The sequence below is a fragment of the Oculina patagonica genome, chromosome 10 (assembly GCF_052425735.1).
Source record: "Oculina patagonica isolate OP01 chromosome 10, crgOcupat, whole genome shotgun sequence".
NCBI lineage: Eukaryota > Metazoa > Cnidaria > Anthozoa > Scleractinia > Oculinidae > Oculina > Oculina patagonica.
Genome location: NC_135767.1, coordinates 19,154,298 through 19,175,943, shown reverse-complemented (window position 1 = coordinate 19,175,943; position 21,646 = coordinate 19,154,298). Strand labels below are relative to the sequence as shown.

The window sequence follows — 21,646 nt, the reverse complement described above, 5'->3', positions numbered from 1 at the left end:
CGAGGTAAAACTAAAGTTGATAAAAAAGCACCAGTTTTAAAGTAAAATAGAAAGATCACATCATACACTGCCTCTAGTTAATGACAAATCACTTGCCTGGTTTATTTCTTTTCAGCAGTTTCCTTACAATAACTTTGCAACAGCACCAATTAAGAAATGTTAAGTAATATGATCAGTACAAACTGAGATCACATTAAGTTTCTTTTAACTCTTGCTTGTCAGGCCCTTTAAATATCAGTCACTGATGACTGATGACAAAAAAAATTCGCCAAAAATTTGCGTTACGTCCCCTCCCTGTGAAACTTTCAGGAAAGCGTGACTAGGCTTTTACCCAGTCTCTCCGCAAATTTGAGCTAAAACACTTGAATGTGGCCTACACGACGTACTTCACAACTCAGTACAAAATGGCCGCCGATGCGAAGGTTTGATTAAACGGCGGTTGTAAGGTCAGAGAGAGCTTTTGAGATTGTTTAAAGAGAAAGAAGGCAGTACTAATGGGATTTCTATTGATTTTGATCGTCGACTGCGAAATACAAGCGAGGAATGAATCGAAATTGAGGTAAGAGTGTGTACTTGTTACGATACGGTACGAACGCATTTGGTCTGAAATGGACTGAAATATTTGCTTTCTGCGTTCGAATCCTCGCCTGGTGCTTGGAATAAATGCCTAAATTTATCTATGAGTACAAGGAGATCGTTATATTTTGAGGAAAAGGGTTTTTGGGACAAAAATATTCGAAATTCCGGGACGCTACTTGGCCGAAAAATATATGCTAATTTATGCAAATTAGGTTATTCATGAAGCTTAGATAAATTGTAATAAATTCTATATTCATTCTTTTTCAGCCAAGATTGCTGGATATGTTGCCAATATAACAAGGAACGTTTTCGCGTTCCACTTTTTCTTATAACCTTAAACATTTGAGAAGCTTGTTGCTTTTTGTCCAAAATTTTTGGTCACTTTATGCTGATTTATGTTAATTAGATTAATATATTCAAAAATATTATGGGTTGTTTCGGTCAAAAGTTTTTTTTTCTGAAAGCCTGTTTCATAACCTTTCAAACGAGATATGGCTTTCCTCTCAGTTGTAAATATCTCCTGAGAAAATAAATAAAGGGAAAATGTAGTCAATTTTGACTGTTTTTTGACCTGACAAGCAAGAGTTAACTAGTCTAAAAAACAATTTCTTTACTAACAAACAAAACGCTTCCATTCGTTATCCTAATACCTTCTAGCTAGCAAGTTTTTATGTCTGCGAAAATCGTTCAACGAACAAAAATATTTCCGTGTGGATTAGCCACACTTTTTAACTGATTTCCTTGGTTTTTTCCACATGGATCATGGGTAGGTGAATTATCACCGATGTTGCCATCAAAATAATAGTAATTGTCACTTGCTGAAATGGACGGTCCGTAGCTGTGTATTGACAAAAGGTTTGGCACTACACCAGCACACTGGTTGGAAACCTGTTTAACCAATTTACAAGAAATTGATCCCCCCTTTTGTTGCACAATGCTGCCAGAGCCTTCCTTGCATGCGATCCAGTTGTTGATGTTGCTCTTGATCAAAAATTCCTTGCCAATGGTGCGCCACAAAGCAAAGTCCATGGCCTCGTAATGCGTCTCACTCAGTGGAACTGTTGTAGACACTCGAGTGTTAGCTCCACTGGCTGTCCAGGTTGGACGCGGGGTGACAGCGTTTGCTTTACTGTTAAAATTTGAGTAATCTGTGAAGGTGTAACTCCAAACCAATGTCCAGCCCCCTCCGTCCGTCTGTTGGTCGCAGTAGGCCTGGAATGCGTTACCATGGGAACCACCATCTGGGTCTATCCAATAGACGCCTGATGCGAGTAATGGCGCTTTCTGTTTCAGGTCCTTGCAATTTAACACCGGAGACTCTTGGCACATTCCTGTGTGAAACAAACAACCAAATTAAAAATAAAAAAGTAAGTTATTTTTTTATTAGTATACATCAGTAAAAATCACCAATCAAATGTCTGCATTGCGGTCTCGTGTCAATCCTTTATTTTACTTTGTTGGACAGCTGAGCACCCTATTGGACAAAAATCATCCAGAAAAGTAAACACGGCGGTATTTGCTGAAAGAAATTTTCCTTACTGCAGTTACCTTTTTTACTGTCATCTGCCAGATGGTATGTTCCTCTGGTATGTTTTATGTCCAACACTCTGTGTTTCTCCAGTCCCCTGGTGGTTGAGATAACAAAGCACAACTTAATTAAATCCCATTATGTTCAAGAGTCCCTGTCTGAGAAATCCAGGCAGGGGCCGAAAAAAGAGGTCGGCCGATTTCTACCATAGTTATGTAGTATTGAGGCTTTACCCATCTATTAACCATGGTAACATGTTTTGTTTGATTCACTTTGTGTTTTTCGAGAACAGACATACCCCCACCCACCTAAAAAGAGCCCCAGTTGCGTGAGTTAAGTGATGATTTTAGGTCAACTTTAGCAGCGTAAATCTCTAGATTTACTCAAGTAACAGATTCAAATTTACATCAACATAACACTTGTCTTCGGTTGTTTAAATGCACACTAGAACAACTGTATATCGTTCATGATCTGCATGCAAACTGAGAAGGCATGTTTCGCGCCATTTTCAAAAGTCACAAAACTAGGCATTTTCGAATTCCAGTTTCTCAACTGTCCGGGAAGCTACAAATGTAAACATTGGAAACAAGTTAGAAAACTGTATATTCTTACCTCGCTGTTAAAAAACTGCTGAAGAAAAAAACCAAGACGAAACAAAGGTGGAAGAACATTTTCGGATTTTGCATCGTAAAAGATTAACTGAAAGGGAAATAAGTTTGGAAGGTTAGCAACTAACAACTGTAAGGGATTCCCATTTTTTGAAACAGATCCCTCGCTATAGCCTTTCTCGCTACACGTATTGGTAAATTTCTGATACCTGAATTTTCAAGACAGAGAAATTGCGAAGCAACCAATGGGAATATCGATAAAGCCTCATACGACTTTGAAGGTTAACCGTTTGTGATTGATTTTGTGTAGTTTTGTTCGTGCGGCTAAATTCGATACCCGATAAATTCGCTAGAAGAGACATTTGTCATTTTGGATTTTTGGCCGTTCCTTTCTTAGGGTTAGGTAGAATTTAACCGAAATAATTTTTGTCGGATAGTACATTTTATTAGCTTTGCATCAATATAAAACGTTTGGTGACTTAATTTAAAAAAGCGCGCTTGCTAAGGACACCCACGAAGGTATACGTTAAAAGAAAAACATCCGAAAATTTGGTAAGCAAAAACACTCAACCTAACCGCAAACTCCCTGCCCTTCAAAGGGAACCTCAACAATGAAAGGTTCCACGTTTCGCATAAAAATATCCCATTCGACAATGATCACCAAATATAAAACTGATTAGAAACTTCCCGAACTGCTGCACTTGTTAAAGAATCAGTCAGAAAAAAGCCTTTAGTATATTTTCAGTTTTGCAAGTGTTTGTCCACACCAGCTATCAAAGTGGGAATTTTTGCAGGTTTTTCATTTTGCATATTTACCCAGAAAGGTTGGATAAAAAATCACTTACCTTACAATTAAGGTACCTCACTACCAGGACAGATAGAACGGAATAAAGCTTAAATGAAGAACAGAACAAAAATCAAATTCGATGCTGCATGAATATCTGTTTGTTTAGTCTTGAATTTGTCCAGTAGAATAAAGCCATCTACTCTTCCGTAATTTGTTAGTCACGTTTTGTTTTCATAGCCTAATTTACTGGAGTATAATTGCTTCTATAATTGCTTAGATTTAAATTTTATTATTGTAAATAGCCATAGTTTTTTAGCATTTTCTTTTATTTCAACCTTTTTTTTCTTGTTATGTCCCCGTATTAGTGAGGGAGTTTTCCCCAGCTAGGTGGTTTATGACATTTTAATAAAGTTTCTATCTATCTATCTAAGTTGATTCAATCTTAATAAACAAAAGTGGCTGCAAAATTTCAGATTTAATAGATAGTTATTTAAGACAAATAATTTAAACAAATTTGGTTTTGGTATAATTGAGATTCTTAAAGGTATCTTATTATTTTTAAAATTACAAGACCTAAACAAATGCAAACGATCAATATTGAGAAAGACAGTCCTTGCCCTTTATGGAAACTAAGCTATCGTGAAAACGTTAGCAAACTTGAGCAATAATTAATTAAAACTGCCAGACGTTCTTTTGACAACTTTGAGAAAACGAAGCCTGTGTTTACCTATGTTTACAAGCTAAATTCAACGTATATGATTGTTTTTATTTAACAACTTTAAGAGCATGGCGCCTGTGTACATAAACCTTAGTTATACTTGTATTACTGCTTTTAACGATGAGTTTGAAAGCAGGTTGTGTTTACAAATTGACTTCCGACATCTAAATTTCAGTCAAACCATCACGAAACTCCAGTCTGAATGATTTGAATTTTTCTTTCAGTATGAAATCTCCAATTCAATTGCAAAATTTCACTTATTTTTATTCTAGCAAATAAGTCAAGATATTGGTATTTATTGAACAGAACGTCGTCTTCCAGTTTCCGAGATGTCGTGCATGACTTGAGCTGCAAGTCATCACAACTATTCCTTTATTTGTCAATGTGATTGGGCACGCATGCAAATTTCGTCGGTGAGAATATAACATGCGTTAGTATTTGAGTTCTTGGTGATTATTGTTTTGGTTTCCCCCAAGGGATGGGGGGGGGGGGGGCTATTGTGGACTATACGGGGACACTTCGCCGGTAGGTATATAATAGGAAAGGGATTTCACGAGTTGGAGTATACGAAAGGGTAGGGATAAACTGACATTCAGGTATGTATACGAATACGCTTCGAATACGCTTCTACGAATACGCTGAGAACGCTTCTTCATTTATTTTCACTTTATCCATTTATTCACATTTGACCATTCCACTTTACATTTATTCACATTTATCATTTCGACATATTGAGCCTTGCAGCTATGGCAGGACATGTGTCTCACATAAGAACCTAGTATATGACCTCGCTCACCACAAGTCTCCCATAGCTCAGTGGTTAGAGCGTCCAACCGGTATTCTGGAAGGTCATGGGTTCGACTCCCGTTGGGGGAACTCGGAAAACGTTTTTCCGAGTATTCGACTCGAGAACGCTTCTTTAATTAATTTAGTTTGTATTGATAAAGAAATATCGAACATACCCACCAAACGGCCGTTTCATTTAAGTATCTTGCGGAGTTATAAACTTGAAAAATTACTAAGAGAACTGCAGTCCTTCTGTACGTATGTCAAAAAGATACCATTTTCCTATCGAAGGAATAAAGAAGGGTTACCTTTTCTGTCGAAATTTTGTATTTACAAGGGTAAGGGTTTAGTCTTTGGGGCGAAGCCTCCCCGCATAAAATATTTTCTCGAGTACCCTCTGGTTTTTGTCACATCAATGCAAATAGAGTCTAAGTGAGTTTGATCGTAGCACGAGTCAAGTTCGAGCCCGAGTCAACTTCGAGTCACGAGTCAACTTCGAGTCAAGTTAAATTTCTTTTTTTTTTTGCAGTTTTATTTTTAATTGCTGTGTGAAAATTATATACGTACCGGAGGTATAAGAACAGCAAGATTTGAGTCATTTGACCTCTTCTTTCAGTTTCACTGTCGATTGCGACAGTTTAGTCCTGCTTTTGTTCGCAACTGCTTTTCAAACGTTCCTCGGCATTCATAATAGATTTTCCTCACAGATTCCTACCTGTATTAATTACACACAGCTGAGGCAGAGGTTCCATTTCAACAAGAAAGCGTGAAAATTGACGTGAAGTTCAAAAATATTAGCCCTTCTTGACTCGAGCGCCATCTTGTTTTATCCAGAGGGATCCCATACAAGAAATGAAAGGGTGACCCTATTCGGAGGAATGGGAGAACGGCACGGCGGAATGGCGGAATGGCGGAATGGCGGAATATCCTAAAACGAGGAATGACGGAAAATCCTAAAACGCGGAATGACGGAAAATCCTAAAATGCGGAATGACGGAATATCCTAAAAACGCGGAATTGTGAAACATTAAAAAAAGAAGCAACAACAGCAACAAAAACAAACAAACAAAAGGAAAATTATAACTGCTAACTTTCTCAGACGGCGATATAAATAAGGCTAAGAATGTCGCTAAGAATGATTCAGGTACTTTAACTTGTGGATATTCGTCGCTGTGACAGAAAAGCCAACTTGTTTACAGCGGGTATGTGCCGCTGGCCTCTCAGACCCCCTACCCCACTATAGTCTTATTCTATGGCCAATTATAAACCCCATCTTAGTCACTTTTGGGTTAATTTAATTTTTACGACCCCAACTTTTTTTGTTATTCTTAAAGAAGGTAGGACACGAGGATATTTGCTCTAAACTGTTCCGTAATTAGCGATAGGCAACTAAACCAATGAAAAATATCATCTTCGAACATCTGAAGAAAGATATAACCTTAGTTTGTGGAGAGAAATCAAACCACGGCTAAAAACATCGATGTTTTTAAAGACGCGCGGAAACAACTTGAAACGTTTAGCCTTAATTTCTCAAGTTGAAATCCATTTCCATCCTGGTCATTCGCAGCCAAAGACGCTAGTTTACAGTTTCGATTTCAGTGCTCTAATTTGGCAATTGTTAATAAAAATATAATGAACCATTATTTTTAGGTTTCCTACGACACAAATATATATTTGGCTGTTCAAAAAAAAGATTAAAATCCGTGACAAAGCTCCTTTAATAAAGTCAGCCGTTAACGAATAAACATATTTCCGTGAGGATTAGTTACACCTTTTAAGGTGGCTTAATACAGTTTTGAGGGGGTAAGTGAGCCCAACTTTTAACTCTTTTTAAAAATATTCAGGAATGTTCTTTCTTTCTCTTATTACTGTTTCTTAAAGCATATAGCCATCATATGCGACATTTGACCAATAAAAATGCTAATAAACAATCAATAAAGAGCCAAAATGAATGGCCGAGTGCTTAGGAGGGGACTGGGCACTGGTTGTTTTAACAGCGTTTTTCTCAAAATCTACCCGTATGACCCCACCTCAAAATTTCAGAAATTACAAATTGCCTTTGATTCAACATTCATGCAGGATAAAATAAAAATCTGTAAGACAGATTTTTTGCAAAATAGGAAAATGTGATATTTTGCCCCTTTAAAAAATAGCTCAAATTTTGTCTTACAGATTTTTATTTTATTTTGCATGAATGTTTAATCAAAGCCAATTTGTAATTTCTGAAATTTTGAGGTGGGGTCATACGGGTAGATTTTGAGAAAAACGCTGTTAAAACAATAGTGCCCAGTCCCCTCCTAAGCACTCGGCCATTCATTTTGGCTCTTTATTGATTGTTTATTAGCATTTTTATTTTTCAAATGTCGCATATGATGGCTATATGCTTTAAAAAACAGTAATACGAGAAAGAAAGAACATTCCTGAATATTTTTAAAAAGAGTTAAAAGTTGGGCTCACTTACCCCCTCAAAACTGTATTAAGCCACCTTAACTGACTTGGTTTGTATGAAGCACACGGATCATGAACAGGCCAAGCAGCCTTATAATAATTGGTATCCTTTTCTGTGCTACCATCAAAGAAATAGTCTGTACCATTATTACCGAGGCCCTGTCCGTGAGAAGAAGGCCAGACAAAATTTGGCGCGTCACCACCGCATTTCTGAGAAACCTGTTTAACAAGTTTACAACTAATTGAGGTTGGACGCGAGGTGACTGCGTTTGCTCCACTCGTGAAACGTGAGTAAGCAGTGAAGGTGTAACTCCAAACTAATGTCCAGCCCCCTCCGTCCGTCTGTTGATCGCAGTAGGCCTGGAATGCGTTACCATGGGAACCACCATCTGGGTCTATCCAATAGACGCCTGATCCGAGTAATGGCGCTTTCTGTTTCAGGTCCTTGCAGTTCAACGCTGGGGACGCCTTGCTCAGTCCTGTGTTCAGAAATAATAAAAAAAAGAAAGAAAATAAAATTTATGTTGATCTGCTAATTCACCGGATTTCTGCTACAAACTGTGAATCATTTTAAAATCACCCTCTGTGGTCTAAAAAGTATTTAGATTTAGCTGTAAAGGACGATAGAATTTCTTCCAATTAGTCCCTACTGTAGACTATTTCGCATTTTATATTGTCACAGTACAGTATTTTTAGATGGTTTTATGCCATCAAACCACTATAGATCTTTTTTCGTTACGTTTAGAAACTTTTATGCATCTCAAATTTCTCAGAGGAGAAATCCTTTCGAATACAAGTTAAGCCATTTTTCAAAGACAAAAGTTCTTCCGAAAATAAGCTCTACTCTCCCCCTGTATAAGCTCGCCGAATAAACTTTCATACAAAAATATACTTTTTCACCAGCACTTATGCTGCTAGATTTTTTTAGAACATGACATAAAGGATTTCAATATAGCAGCTTGTTTTAAGATTAATTAGTTCGTGCCACAAATTACCTATGCCGATGTTCGCTTCTGCCAGATGGTAAGTTCCATTGCTCAGTCGTTTGATAATCTCGTTCTTGCAGAGCAGTGCAGTCTTGTAAAGGTAAAGATTACCTTCTTCGTCCATGTCCAACACTCTGTATCTCTGCTGATCATCCAATCCCCTGATGGATAAAATAAGCTTGGTATAAAATGTATTGAATAGCGTTGAAGGGACATTGTGGGAGACATTGCCCCGGCTGAAACATCGTGTTTTAATGAGTATGGTCAGGAGCTTGATTTAAGCTTACTCAGTATTATCTAAATATCAAAAAATATCATCGCCAAAAGTGATAGAAGCAAAGAAATATAAACTAATCAGACACAATGACAGCTAGAAAGGTCAAACTGTCACAAGAATGGCAAGCTTGATTTCTTGATATCCTGTCAGTAAACCAAATTTCATAAACTGTTATCCATTTCAATCCTTGCAATTCTGCACTTTTATCTCGAAACTAATGCTTCTGTTTTGCTCTATAGATTCTCATTATCCAACTAAGCTGTATATTTGGTGGCATTTGGCGATATAACGTGGAAAGAAGCTGAGTAAATTTTTGCTATTTCGGCAGGGCAGTGACCCTTTAACACTGTAAACAATCTCCCATTTCACAGTCTCAAACTCAAACTGTTAGGGAATGGAATTACATATTCTCATCTTGTGATCGAGCGAGAGACAAAAAGTGATGTCCAACAGAATATGAACAAAGTTGTACAACCATTTCCCAAGAAATAAGTAATTACTCCGTTGTGTTTTTAGCTGAAATGTACGAAGTAATTCTAGTATAGTGGCTCACGGGAGAATTCTTGACTAAAAGGTATATTTTAATTTAGATAACTGGCCTTTTAAAAAAGTTAACTATATTGACTCACCTAACTGTTAAGAAACTGCTGGAGAAGACTGAAAACAAAGCGAAACCAATGTGCAAAAACATTTTGGATCGTGCTGTTAGCAGGACCAAGGTCAATGTTGAACTGTTGTTGAACGCTGGAAATTCGACGTCTTTATATACATAATGTTAGCTGACAATACGTGATTTCATACAAGGGAATCTGATATGTAGTTCTCTTTTAATGAAAAAGTTAACCAGGGCATAACCGCAATTTCACTGATAAGGAAGAATACGTACGCAATAATTGCGGAACTTAGGGCTCTTAAAAGGCTAAAGAGAGCAGAATCCTGCGCTTAGAGAGCAAAATAATACCCTAGAACTAACAAACGTAAATAGCAGATTTGCGTACTTACTTAACAACAAAGTCCATATTTCCGATTCTACTTTTGTAGTCAATCTTATCTAAAATGATACAGTTAATACGTTTCGGTGCATTTTACCACACGTAGGGAATCTGATCATTTGTCTGTATTTTTTTCCGCATGATTGACAATGTTTTCAATTTTATGTGAAAAATTTTATCAAATCATGTATGGGAAATAAAACGTAACTGAAGCGTAACTGAACGCTTTCTAGCCCAGCTACATCCTTCAAACTTGGCAAATAAAAACTTTTGCCTAGTATCTTAACTTTACAATTCATAAGTTGTCCAGAATTCAATTTTTGTAAAAGATATTTGCCGTCGGATTCCCATTCAAACACTGTAATTTCTACCCGCTTTGCCTACTCGTCAAGATGGCGTCGAAAACCGTGATAAGGCCTTTTGCGGAACTTAAGGCTCTTAGAGGCTAAAAAGAGCAGAATCCTGTGTTATGAAAACAGGATACTACACTAGAACTAACAAACGTAAATTGCACATTTGCGCACTTACTTAACAACAAAGTCCATATTTCCGATTCCCCTTTTGCAATCAATCTTAACTAAAATGTACAGTTAATACGTTTCGGTGCATTTTACCACACGTAGGGAAACTGATATGTAGTTTTCTTCAAGAGAAAACGTTAACCAGGACATAACGGAACTTAAGGCCCTTAGGAGGGTAAAGAGAGTAGAATCCTGCGCTTACAGAGCAAAATAATACACTAAAACTTCCAACTGACGTAAAAAGCAGATCAAGTTTGTGTGCTTACTTAACCACAAAGTCCACATTTCTGATTCTACTTTTGTAATCAATCTTATATAAAAAGAAACAGTTAATACTTTTCGGTGCGTTTTACCACACGTAGATCCTCACAAAAAATGTACCTATTTATTTTAGAGGAATGACGATCGAAATTACATAAATTGTGGTTGTGGTTGGGACGAGAAATCTGGACTAGTTAAAGAATTAGAAATATAGTCGTTTAGAATTTAGATGAAAAAGTTGCAGGTTATAACATAATAAAGGCCTCGGTTAAGGTATGTGTGGCAAACGCGTACAGGAATCTTCAGTCCAATGAACCGGTGATGAAGACTGGTAGCTGCCAGCAGAAATATTGCGTGTTCCTCCCCCACCGAAAGGGGGTGGGGGGGGGGGGGGTGTTACCTCAGTGTGTTCGCTGTACGGGTATGTGTCGCTGGACGGGGCCCCATTTTCTTTTACCTCCCAGGTCTGTGATGGGGTTCCAATTTTGGTCTTTTAGTCTAAGATCGATGGAGTCGCTAAATGGGAAAAATTACCTCAAATTTCAAACTCTCTGCTTGTCTAAACCAGGTCGTTTTGAAATGTTTGAAAATAAATAGCCGAGGTTGCAGTGTTGTGAAGGGAATTTAAAAAATAAAAACATCCTCTTCACTTCCGGTCTGAGATGAGGTATATAATTTAACTCTTTAATTTCAGTTGGTGTAGCAAATTTGAGCTTTTTTTTGTCTGAGACGCGGTAAGGGTTCCGAGACACAGGTGAAGCACCCCACCACCCGAGCTTTTCCAAATGCAACGAGCTCTCCCTCCGGATTTACGCCTGTACACATTGTTTGACCAGTCCATGACAGCAGTCTTTGGAGAACTGTCTCCGTTTTTACTTCATGTTGACTGATCACGATCTGTCAGTGATCCAACATTCGCGTTTAGCAAGTTCGATCTTACACGGCCGTGTTTTATGCAATGGAAGACGGTGAAAAAGATTAATTTTGGCGCTGCCTGTCATCATGATCTCATGAACAACATGACAAATGCAGTACGTGCTTTCATTCCTAGCCATGGGGCCAAGTCCAACCACATTTGGCCTTTAAAACAGGAAAAGACTTAATAAGAACGAGCTCTTCAAAACTTCACACGAAACCTTCAAACAGACCATTTTGAATTTAGGTTTGTATCTAAGCCAGGAACACCTTGACATTATCATGCCTCCTAGATAAACAGGAGATTAATTTTTACGTCATATGACGATCTCTGTTTGTTCAAAGGAATTCCTTAACATAACGAATAAACAGCTTACATTCAACCTAACAAGTTAGATAAAAGAAGCTTCATAATGTCAATTTTGTATTTATTTTCTTGTGTCGCTTTGAGAGACAAGGGTCAGTCTTATTTTTTTTAAAAAGCTACCAGTGCTAGGATAGGTTTGACTGCAACAGTTTGATCTTAACGTCGCAACAAACGTTGGAATAGTAAGGAATATATCACTCAACACAAAAACTTGAACCGTTGGAGATCTAAAAGAAAGTTGATAATAAAAACAAAGAAAAAAATTACACCACACAGAAGCTCTCGTTAATGAAAAATCCCATGTTTATTTGTTTTCAGCAGCTTCCTTACAACAGTTGGCAAGTAAGGAAAAATATATATTAACATTAAAAAATATGATAAGTATAGTTTAACCCCGATTGCAATTGACATGACATTAAGTTTCTTTTACCGAGTCAAAAGAAGCAATTTCTCTTCTAATGTACAAATTGATTCAGTTTTCACCTTAATTAATGTCTTGACTATAAGGCTGTGGCAATTGTTGCCCCATCAATACCCTTAAGTTAGTAAGTTGTTTGAACGAAGTCTAAGAAACTCGTTTAGCGAACAAAAATATTTCCGTGGGGATTAGCCACACCTTTTAACTGATTTGCTTGGGCTTTTCCACATGGATCATGCATAGGCCAATTACTACCCTCGTTACCATTAAAAAAATAGTATACTTCACTCCCTGAAAAGCCAGTGTACGGTCCGTAGCTGACTAATCCCCAATAGTTTGGCACTACACCAGCACACTGGTTAGAAACCTGTTTAACAAGTTTACAAGTGATTGACCCTGCCTTATGTTGCACTATGCTGCCAGTGCCTTCCTTGCATGCGATCCAGTTGTTGATGTTGCTCTTGATCAGGGTTTCCTTACCAATGGTGCGCCACAAAGCAAAGTTCATGGCCTCGTAATGCGTCTCACTCAGTGGAACTGTTGTAGACACTCGAGTATTAGCTCCACTGGCTGACCAGCTTGGACGCGGGGTGACAGCGTTTGCTCCACTCGTGAAACTCGAGTAAGCAGTGAAGGTGTAACTCCAAACTAATGTCCAGCCCCCGCCGTCAGTCTGTTGGTCACAGTAGGTCTGGAATGCGTTACCATGGGAACCACCATCAGGATCAATCCAATAGACGCCTGATTGGACCGATGGTACTTTAATAAGCTTCAGGTCCTGACAGTTCTTCACTGCGAATTCTTTGGATAGCCCTGTAGTCCAACGTAACAAGGTTAGACTAGAAAAGTTAATACCTGTAAGGATTTCTATTTCAGTAGTTGTTCACAGATCTAACCATAGAAAGTATTTCCTCGTAATAGATTTGGGCAACTAGAAACAGCCGTGGGAACCCTTGCTACTGCTTGTGTCTACTTTTGTTTTGATTCGTTTTTTCTCAATAACTCTATAAAATACGGAAAATTTAATGTTACATTGTATGCTGGATACACCGCTACTTAAACTATTCGCTCGTTTTTTCTTTCGTTCTTTCGTTCTTTCGTTCGTTCGTTCGTTCGTTCCTAGTTTGAACCGATGTGCCAAATTAAAGGACTGCCAATTAAGATGCTGCATACGTAGGATCTGTGAAAGATTTAATCAGCAATGGCTTAGTAGATCTTCCTTATCGCAACATTGGCACAATTTTCAATGTTTTGCCTATTGTTCAATAGACATGCTCTGTTGACGTTGCAATTAGCCATGTTCTAAACGAGCAGGGGACTGGGCACGAACATATTTTCTCTTCGGTACAAACATTCAATATCGATTGAATTGAAAAATGAGGCATGTCATCTGAAAGAACATCCAAAAATTAGTAAATTCACCAAATTTGACGGTTATTGGTTTAAACCCAAAGGCATGGTATACTCAGTATGGATTGGAGGGACAGGCGTCCTCCAATCCATACTAAGCTCTCTTATTTTAAAAGTGTACCATGCCTTTGCGTTTAAACCAATAACCATCAAATTCGGTAAATTTAATAATTCTTGGATGCTCTTTCAGATGACGTGCCCCATTTTCAATTCAATCGATATTGAATATTCGTACCAAGAAAAAATATGTTCGTACCCAGTCCCCTGCTCGTTTAGAACATGGCTAATTGTCCAGCTGGCAGACATTTGAATGTGAGCTCACCTGAGGTCATCACCATGTGCTATTTACAAGACAACTGACCTTCTACTCTTAAGCTGCTACACCACGCTGACGAGACCTAGCCAGGTCGAGACAGCTAGCTGTCCATGGTTGCATTTTGGCTTTTTTTTGTGCTCTATCATGCCGTTTACGTATTGGCAGCCTCGCTTATTTTATTTTCGTTCATATTTTCCATCTCTTCATTATACAAATGTTCTCACATGATACATACCTAAAATGCTTGGTTCAGCTAGTCTGTAAGTTCCTTCAGTCAGTCGTTTGATAATGTCGCTCACACATAGCAGTGGAGTCTTGTGAAGATAAAGATTTCCGTTTGCGTCCGTTTCCAGCACCTTCAATCTACTCTTAACCTGCCCACTAGAAAAAATAGAAAAAAAAAAAAAAAATGACACGATTACACTGTTGGAGTGTCTCAGCTGTTCATGACAATCTTAACTGATCAGTACTTTTTGGCTTTTACTTCATAATGTTTGGTTCTTATCATGTAATCTTTTCGATAACAGGGCTGCCCTGGGGCTGACTCATCCCCAGGCGTTGCTCCTCGCGGTACGCGGTGCCCGTTGAGTTCTGGGACTGTTTGCGTTTCGCCGCATTCCCAAATGCCTCGCGCTCCCTGTTTTATCGCCCTTTTCAGAGGAAATACAACGTGCAACATGGCTCCCACTCTGAACTATTTCTCGATATGTCATTGCTTGAAACACCTCCACCCCCCTCCACCTTATCCCGCCAAAAGAAAATATAAGTGCATAACAATAACGCTATCTAGCTTTTTAACGCTTTAAAACATTTCTTGACATTTTTTGTATTGTCAGGATATGCAGGATAACATTTACCTCTAATTATAACAGCTACTAGCTAGACACGCACGGAAGCCGTCATGTTTACGAAAATCTGATATCATGAACTATTACATAATTGATTGGAAATCGGCAATTCATATATGTTTTGTCTCGCGCTTTCTATACGAAAAAATTCATACGTCCATTCTGCCGAAGCAAACCAAAAATTTGAACTACAGAACGAACAAGAGCTATCAAACCATCACGTGGGATCGATTGTTTTCAACCGAGAAAACAACACTACTGAATATCTGTTCAAAAAAGCCGTAATTGTATTACCTTGCTGTTAGGAAACTGCTTGAGAAACAAAGCAAAGTGAAACCAATGTGGAAAAACATTTTGAAGTTTTGCATCAGAAGAACCTCGCGAATACTGTACAAACACTCAGATCGATGGACTCGAAGTTATACTGAACTTATGGCTGTGTTTCAGTACGTGAGATCCGTCTCAGCTCAGACGAAGAACTGAAAAGGAAGTCTTCTGGAATATAATCAATATACGCGAAAAGTTGGCAAATTATAAATTGATACGAGACACCTCAGTTTATCAGTTATTTGGCATTTTATCCAATGCACGGTGGTGGATAGAGATTCAGTGTCAAAGGGTAGATATAAAAAGATGTTTCATGATCAAGATTTTCGTACTTTCTTCGACGGAGTCGTTAACTAAGCTCTTATAAGAGTCCTATTATTAGTGGTTTAATTGGGTACCTAAAAATTCCTCATAAGTGTTAACAGTTTATTGAACATGTTTTGGTGCACTTGGCAACAAGCGGTGAGTTGCAACAGACTTTTGGTTAATTTTGCAAACAATGTCTGAAACAGAAAAGGCGCGCTAGCGAAATTGATACCAAAAGTTGACCTTCAGCTGAGGTATTACACTTTCAAAAAATATGTCCGTCTTAGGAAATTTATGGAGCTTGCGTCTTTAAGATTACTGATCACGACATATTCCAAAATCACCATTTTGAGCAGTCAAAACAAACATAAACTGAATGGCGTTTCGTACGTGTCCGTAGCTACTATTATTAGATGTGTGTCGCGTCAGTACATGTCAAGAATATTTTTCAAGCTGTAAAATGCTAGATAGCGTAATCAGTTGAAAATCATTTGAAAATACTAATCATGATCAGGAGTGTCCTGAGAGAAAAAAAAAGGCGAAACAAGCATGCTAGTAGTGTATGAACCTCCCCCCCCCCCTCCTCAAATTGCAAGTTAAAAGCTTGTCTGTTTCTGCGGAAGTACAAACATGGCAATGTCGTGTTTTTCCAGCGTCTGATTCCAGCGTTTTGTTATCAAGCACACAGCTCAGCCAAAGCAGATCAAAGGAACTAACAGCTTATAATTGATTAGACGTCAATTTGATATTTGTGACCAATGGATGAATCGATCTTTGTGTAATGTATAATTAGTTGTGTGAACTTTGTACTAAGCTATCATTTTGTAATGGAGCGAACAGCTTTATTCCCCTTTAAGCACCCCCCCCCCCCCCACCCCCGCCTCGCTCCATCCCAGGGCGATTGTTAATTAATTTCTGGTTTGCTCTTTTCCTGTTAACGAAGATAACAAAACTTTGGCCTATCCTGGTATCAATTCTTGCATTAATCTTAAATTCGAAAACTCATCTGGCTTATGTCATTATTTTGCCTTCAATCTTGTTAGTTTCATAGTCGCTGTGGACTTCCGAAATCCGTTGTTACGTAAAGCATATGCAAGAACAGTTTGCGGTGATAGGAACATGATTATACTTTGTCTCGCATTTTCCTTACGATTAACGCCACATGACGTCCATTTGCTGAACCAAACCACAATTTGGAACGACAGAAGGAAGTAAAGCTACTGCTATCAGTTAGCAAACCATAACGTTGAATCGAGTTGTTTACAACTGAGAAACCAACGCTAATGTTAACAATGTAATTTAAAACCAAGTGAGCATATGTCTTACCTGGCTGTTAAGAAACTGGTAGAGAAGCAAAACAAAGCGAAACAAATGTGCATAAACATTTTGGATTTTTGCATCAGTAACACTACACAAACACTCAGATGGATGAACTCGAAGTTACACTGAACTTGTGGCTGTGTTTGATACGTGAGATCTCAGCTCAGTGGAAGAACTGAAGAGGAAGTCTTCTGGAATATGCATGAAAGGTTCTCAGATTATAACTGATATGATGTACCTCTATTTATCAGATATTTAACATTTTATCCAATGGACGGTGGGGGATAAAGATTCAGTGTCAGAGGGGGTGATAAAAGATGTTTAATAATCCAGATTTTTGTACTTTCTCGTACGGACTAGGAGTCGTCAACTAAAGATGTTGTAAAAGCCGTAATAAACCATTACGTAATTAGTGGTTCGGTTATCTTAAAATTCCTCATAAGGGTTTACAGTTTATTATAAAAGTTTTCAGGGTGCTCTTGGCAAAAAGCGGTGAGTTGCAACTGACTGTTGGATCACTTCGCAAACCAGGTCTGAAACGGAAAAAGTGTGGGTAACGAAATGTATACCAAAAGTTGACCTTCAGCTGAGGTATTACACTTTCAAAAATATGTCCGTCTTAGGAAATTTATGGAGCTTGCGTCTTTAAGATTACTGATCACGACATATTCCAAAATCACCATTTTGAGCAGTCAAAACAAACATAAACTGAATGGCGTTTCGTACGTGTCCGTAGCTACTATTATTAGATGTGTGTCGCGTCAGTACATGTCAAGAATATTTTTCAAGCTGTAAAATGCTAGATAGCGTAATCAGTTGAAAATCATTTGAAAATACTAATCATGATCAGGAGTGTCCTGAGAGAAAAAAAAGGCGAAACAAGCATGCTAGTAGTGTATGAACCTCCCCCCCCCCTACTCAAATTGCAAGTTAAAAGCTTGTCTGTTTCTGCGGAAGTACAAACATGGCAATGTCGTGTTTTTCCAGCGTCTGATTCCAGCGTTTTGTTATCAAGCACACAGCTCAGCCAAAGCAGATCAAAGGAACTAACAGCTTATAATTGATTAGACGTCAATTTGATATTTGTGACCAATGGATGAATCGATCTTTGTGTAATGTATAATTAGTTGTGTGAACTTTGTACTAAGCTATCATTTTGTAATGGAGCGAACAGCTTTATTCCCCTTTAAGCACCCCCCCCCCCCACCCCCGCCTCGCTCCATCCCAGGGCGATTGTTAATTAATTTCTGGTTTGCTCTTTTCCTGTTAACGAAGATAACAAAACTTTGGCCTATCCTGGTATCAAGTCTTGCATTAATCTTAAATTCGAAAACTCATCTGGCTTATGTCATTATTTTGCCTTCAATCTTGTTAGTTTCATAGTCGCTGTGGACTTCCGAAATCCGTTGTTACGTAAAGCATATGCATGAACAGTTTGCGGTGATAGGAACATGATTATACTTTGTCTCGCATTTTCCTTACGATTAACGCCACATGACGTCCATTTGCTGAACCAAACCACAATTTGGAACGACAGAAGGAAGTAAAGCTACTGCTATCAGTTAGCAAACCATAACGTTGAATCGAGTTGTTTACAACTGAGAAACCAACGCTAATGTTAACAATGTAATTTAAAACCAAGTGAGCATATGTCTTACCTGGCTGTTAAGAAACTGGTAGAGAAGCAAAACAAAGCGAAACAAATGTGCATAAACATTTTGGATTTTTGCATCAGTAACACTACACAAACACTCAGATGGATGAACTCGAAGTTACACTGAACTTGTGGCTGTGTTTGATACGTGAGATCTCAGCTCAGTGGAAGAACTGAAGAGGAAGTCTTCTGGAATATGCATGAAAGGTTCTCAGATTATAACTGATATGATGTACCTCTATTTATCAGATATTTAACATTTTATCCAATGGACGGTGGGGGATAAAGATTCAGTGTCAGAGGGGGTGATAAAAGATGTTTAATAATCCAGATTTTTGTACTTTCTCGTACGGACTAGGAGTCGTCAACTAAAGATGTTGTAAAAGCCGTAATAAACCATTACGTAATTAGTGGTTCGGTTATCTTAAAATTCCTCATAAGGGTTTACAGTTTATTATAAAAGTTTTCAGGGTGCTCTTGGCAAAAAGCGGTGAGTTGCAACTGACTGTTGGATCACTTCGCAAACCAGGTCTGAAACGGAAAAAGTGTGGGTAACGAAATGTATACCGAAAGATGACCTTCAGCTGAGGAGTTGCACATTTGAAAATATGTCCATTTTATGCATCAGGAGACACTCAGGTGGACTGATTCGAAGGTTTTCTAAACTTGTGGTTAAGTTTGGTGCGAAATGCGTTAGCTTAGTTGAATTAAGGGCTGAAAAGTAAGTCAGCTGGAATCATGATGCTCAAAAAGTTGGCAGCCTGTGACTGACATGAGACACCTCTATTTATCAGGTGTTCAGCATAAAGATTCAGTGCACGTGTCAAAGGATCAAAGGAGAGATATAAATAGATTTTTTAAAATCCAAGTTTTGGTGCTTTCTTTGACAGAGTCCTTAACTAAAACTATTGTAAAAGCTGTAATAAGTCAAAAACAGTTTGGATGCAGGGGACCACACAACGAAGTCATTTATAATTGATTCGGGGACATTAATATTCCTCTTAAGCGCTTAAAGTTTGGTTAACATGTTTTGTTGTACTTGGCAAAAAGTGGTGAGTTGCAACAGACTTTTGGCTCATTTCGCAAACCATGTCTGAAACGAACCAGGTGTGGATAGCGAAATGGATAACGATAGTTGGCCTTCAGCTAAGGGGTTGCACTTTCAAAAGTATGTCCATCTTAGAAAATTTATGGAACTTGCGTCTCCTAGATAACTGACTGATTACGACATATTTCGTTACCCACTGTAATAACTGTTTGGTGCTTTGATCGATCTGCTTTGTCTAAGGTCCGTGCTTGATAATAAAACGCTGGAAAAACACGACATTGCCATGTTTGTACTTCTGCAGAAATATAAAAATTCCCGACAAGCCGTTCAAGCTCCACATCTCAGATAGATCGACTCAAAATTACACTGAAGCCTTGGTTGTGTTTGATACGTGATCAACTCCTTAGCTCAGATGAACGACTGAAAAGGAAGTCTGCTTGAATCATGATGCTTGAAAGTTGGCAGCTTTACTGACGTAAGAAACCTCTACATATTAGCTATTTTGCATTTTATCCAATGAACGGTGGTGAATAAAGATTCAGTGTCAAAGGGTAGATATAAAAAGATGTTAATAAATGATTCGTGCTTTTTTTGACGGAGTCGTTAACTAAAGCTATTGTATAAGCTGTAATAGTGATTCGGGCACCTTAAAATTCCTAATAAGCGTTTACATTTTATTAAACAAGGGTGCACTTGGCAAAAAGCGGGAAGTTGCAACAGACTGTTGGCTCATTTCGCAAACCAACTCTAAAACGGAAATGTGGTGTGGGTAACGAAATGAATACTGAAAGTCAGGACCTTCAGCTGAGGGGTTGCACTTTTGATTTGAACATATGTCCATCTTATGCATATGTAGAACCTCACAAACACTGTTCAAACATTCAAATGAGCTGACTCGAAGGTTTTCTGAACTTGTGGTTATGTTTGGTGCGTGATGCTTTAGCTTAGTCGAAAAGGAAGTCAGCTGGAATCATGATGCTTGAAAAGTTGGCTGCCTGTGACTGATATGAGACACCTCTATTTATCAGCTGTTTAGCATTTTATCCAGTGCACGGTGGTGGATAAAGATTCAGTGTCAAAGACTGAGGAGATATAAAAAGACTTTTAATAATCCAGGTTTTGGTGCTTTCTTTGACGGAGTCGTTAACTAAAGCTATTGTAAAAGCCGTAATAAGTCATTACAAGTGGTCCAGGTACCTTAAAATTCCTCATAAGGATTTTTAGTTTGGGAAACATATATCAGTACACTTGGTAAGAAGCGGTGAGTTGCAAAAGACTCTTGGCTCATTTCGCAAACAATTTCTGAAACGGAAAAGGTGTGGGTAACGAAATTGACTCGAAATGGATATCGAAAGTTGACCTTCAAATGAGGTGTTGCACTTTACAAATCTGCCGTTCTTAGGAAATGTATGGAATGTCTGTTTTTTAGATTGCTGATAAGAACGCATTTACAAAGAAATGATTGTTGCTTTGATCTGCTTTGGCTGAATTCTGCGCTTGATAATAAAACGCAGGAAAAAAACGACATTGCCATGAATGTAATTCCGCAGAAACAGACAAGTTTTTAACTTGCAATTTGAGAGGTTAAAGGCTCATACACTTCTAGCACTGATTTTGTTTCGCCTTTCTTCATTTAGGACATTTCTGAGAAGTATATTTTAACTGATTTTTGTACTGTTAGCGTGTTTTCACTTAAGACAATTGTCAGTCAAGTCTCTGCTTCTATGGTAACACTATAAAATCTATGTAGCCCAAGTGTAGCTCCTCCCCCCCCCCCCCCCCCCCCCAGCTCCCACCAAGGAAAAAAAAATTCCCCTTTGGGATCGATAAGGCTCCGCGTAGACTTTAATCTTCATCTCTTTGTGTGGGCTGAACTGTAACCATACCTTGGCTATTAACTGATTAAATCAGCAGTTACGCTTTCAGATGGGAGGGAAGTTAAATGTTGACAGAAGCACGTCGGAAGTCAGCGGTACTTTTTTCCGAAAAAGTTATGCCTGCGAGCAGGCTCACCAACAAAAAGCCTGTTTCGGCTCGAAAAATGTTCCTGAAAAGTTCGAAAATAATAATCAAAACTTTGAAACTGTTTGGCATACCTACAGAAAGGAAACTGATCTCAGAACTTTTGTTCAAGTCGAGAACTAACTACTTTGAAAGAAAATGCGTCAAATTTAGCATAAAGTCCGAGATATGATTGAAGGAACTTTTTCAAGAGAAGCGCGAAAA

The 21,646-nt window shown here is 38.3% G+C and overlaps 2 protein-coding genes, 1 long non-coding RNA gene and 1 pseudogene across 5 annotated transcripts in view; 1 reads left to right on the top strand and 3 right to left on the bottom strand.

Moving 5' to 3' along the window:
* The window catches only part of LOC144629157 (uncharacterized), a 29,525-nt pseudogene extending 20,109 nt beyond the window's left edge, over positions 1-9,416 (bottom strand). Inside the window, exon 1 of the transcript XR_013566310.1 lies at positions 9,347-9,416. The product of XR_013566310.1 is annotated as an uncharacterized LOC144629157 (transcript). The remainder of the gene's footprint in view (positions 1-9,346) is intronic.
* Positions 211-1,134, top strand: LOC144629272 (uncharacterized). Its single transcript, XR_013566341.1, has 2 exons — positions 211-559; positions 847-1,134. It is a non-coding gene; the product is annotated as an uncharacterized LOC144629272 (long non-coding RNA).
* On the bottom strand, positions 1,171-2,793 carry LOC144629166 (uncharacterized). The gene is made up of 3 exons (XM_078487374.1): positions 2,720-2,793; positions 2,128-2,204; positions 1,171-1,910 (listed from the first exon to the last, which is right to left on the bottom strand). The coding sequence occupies exons 1-3, from the start codon at positions 2,791-2,793 to the stop codon at positions 1,267-1,269; spliced, it is 795 nt and encodes a 264-aa protein (XP_078343500.1). The 3' UTR covers positions 1,171-1,266.
* Positions 9,417-12,333: 2,917 nt separating the features above from the next.
* LOC144629140 (uncharacterized) lies at positions 12,334-16,914 on the bottom strand. 2 transcript variants are annotated; one of them, XM_078487340.1, is made up of 3 exons: positions 16,725-16,914; positions 14,153-14,298; positions 12,334-13,004 (listed from the first exon to the last, which is right to left on the bottom strand). In XM_078487340.1, exons 1-3 carry the CDS (start codon positions 16,796-16,798, stop codon positions 12,352-12,354), a joined length of 873 nt encoding a protein of 290 aa, XP_078343466.1. In that variant the 5' UTR covers positions 16,799-16,914; the 3' UTR covers positions 12,334-12,351. The 2 variants fall into 2 exon arrangements, with proteins under 2 accessions (XP_078343466.1, XP_078343467.1); XM_078487341.1 differs by lacking the exon at positions 16,725-16,914 and adding an exon at positions 15,060-15,150.
* Between the last annotated feature and the right edge of the window lie 4,732 nt (positions 16,915-21,646).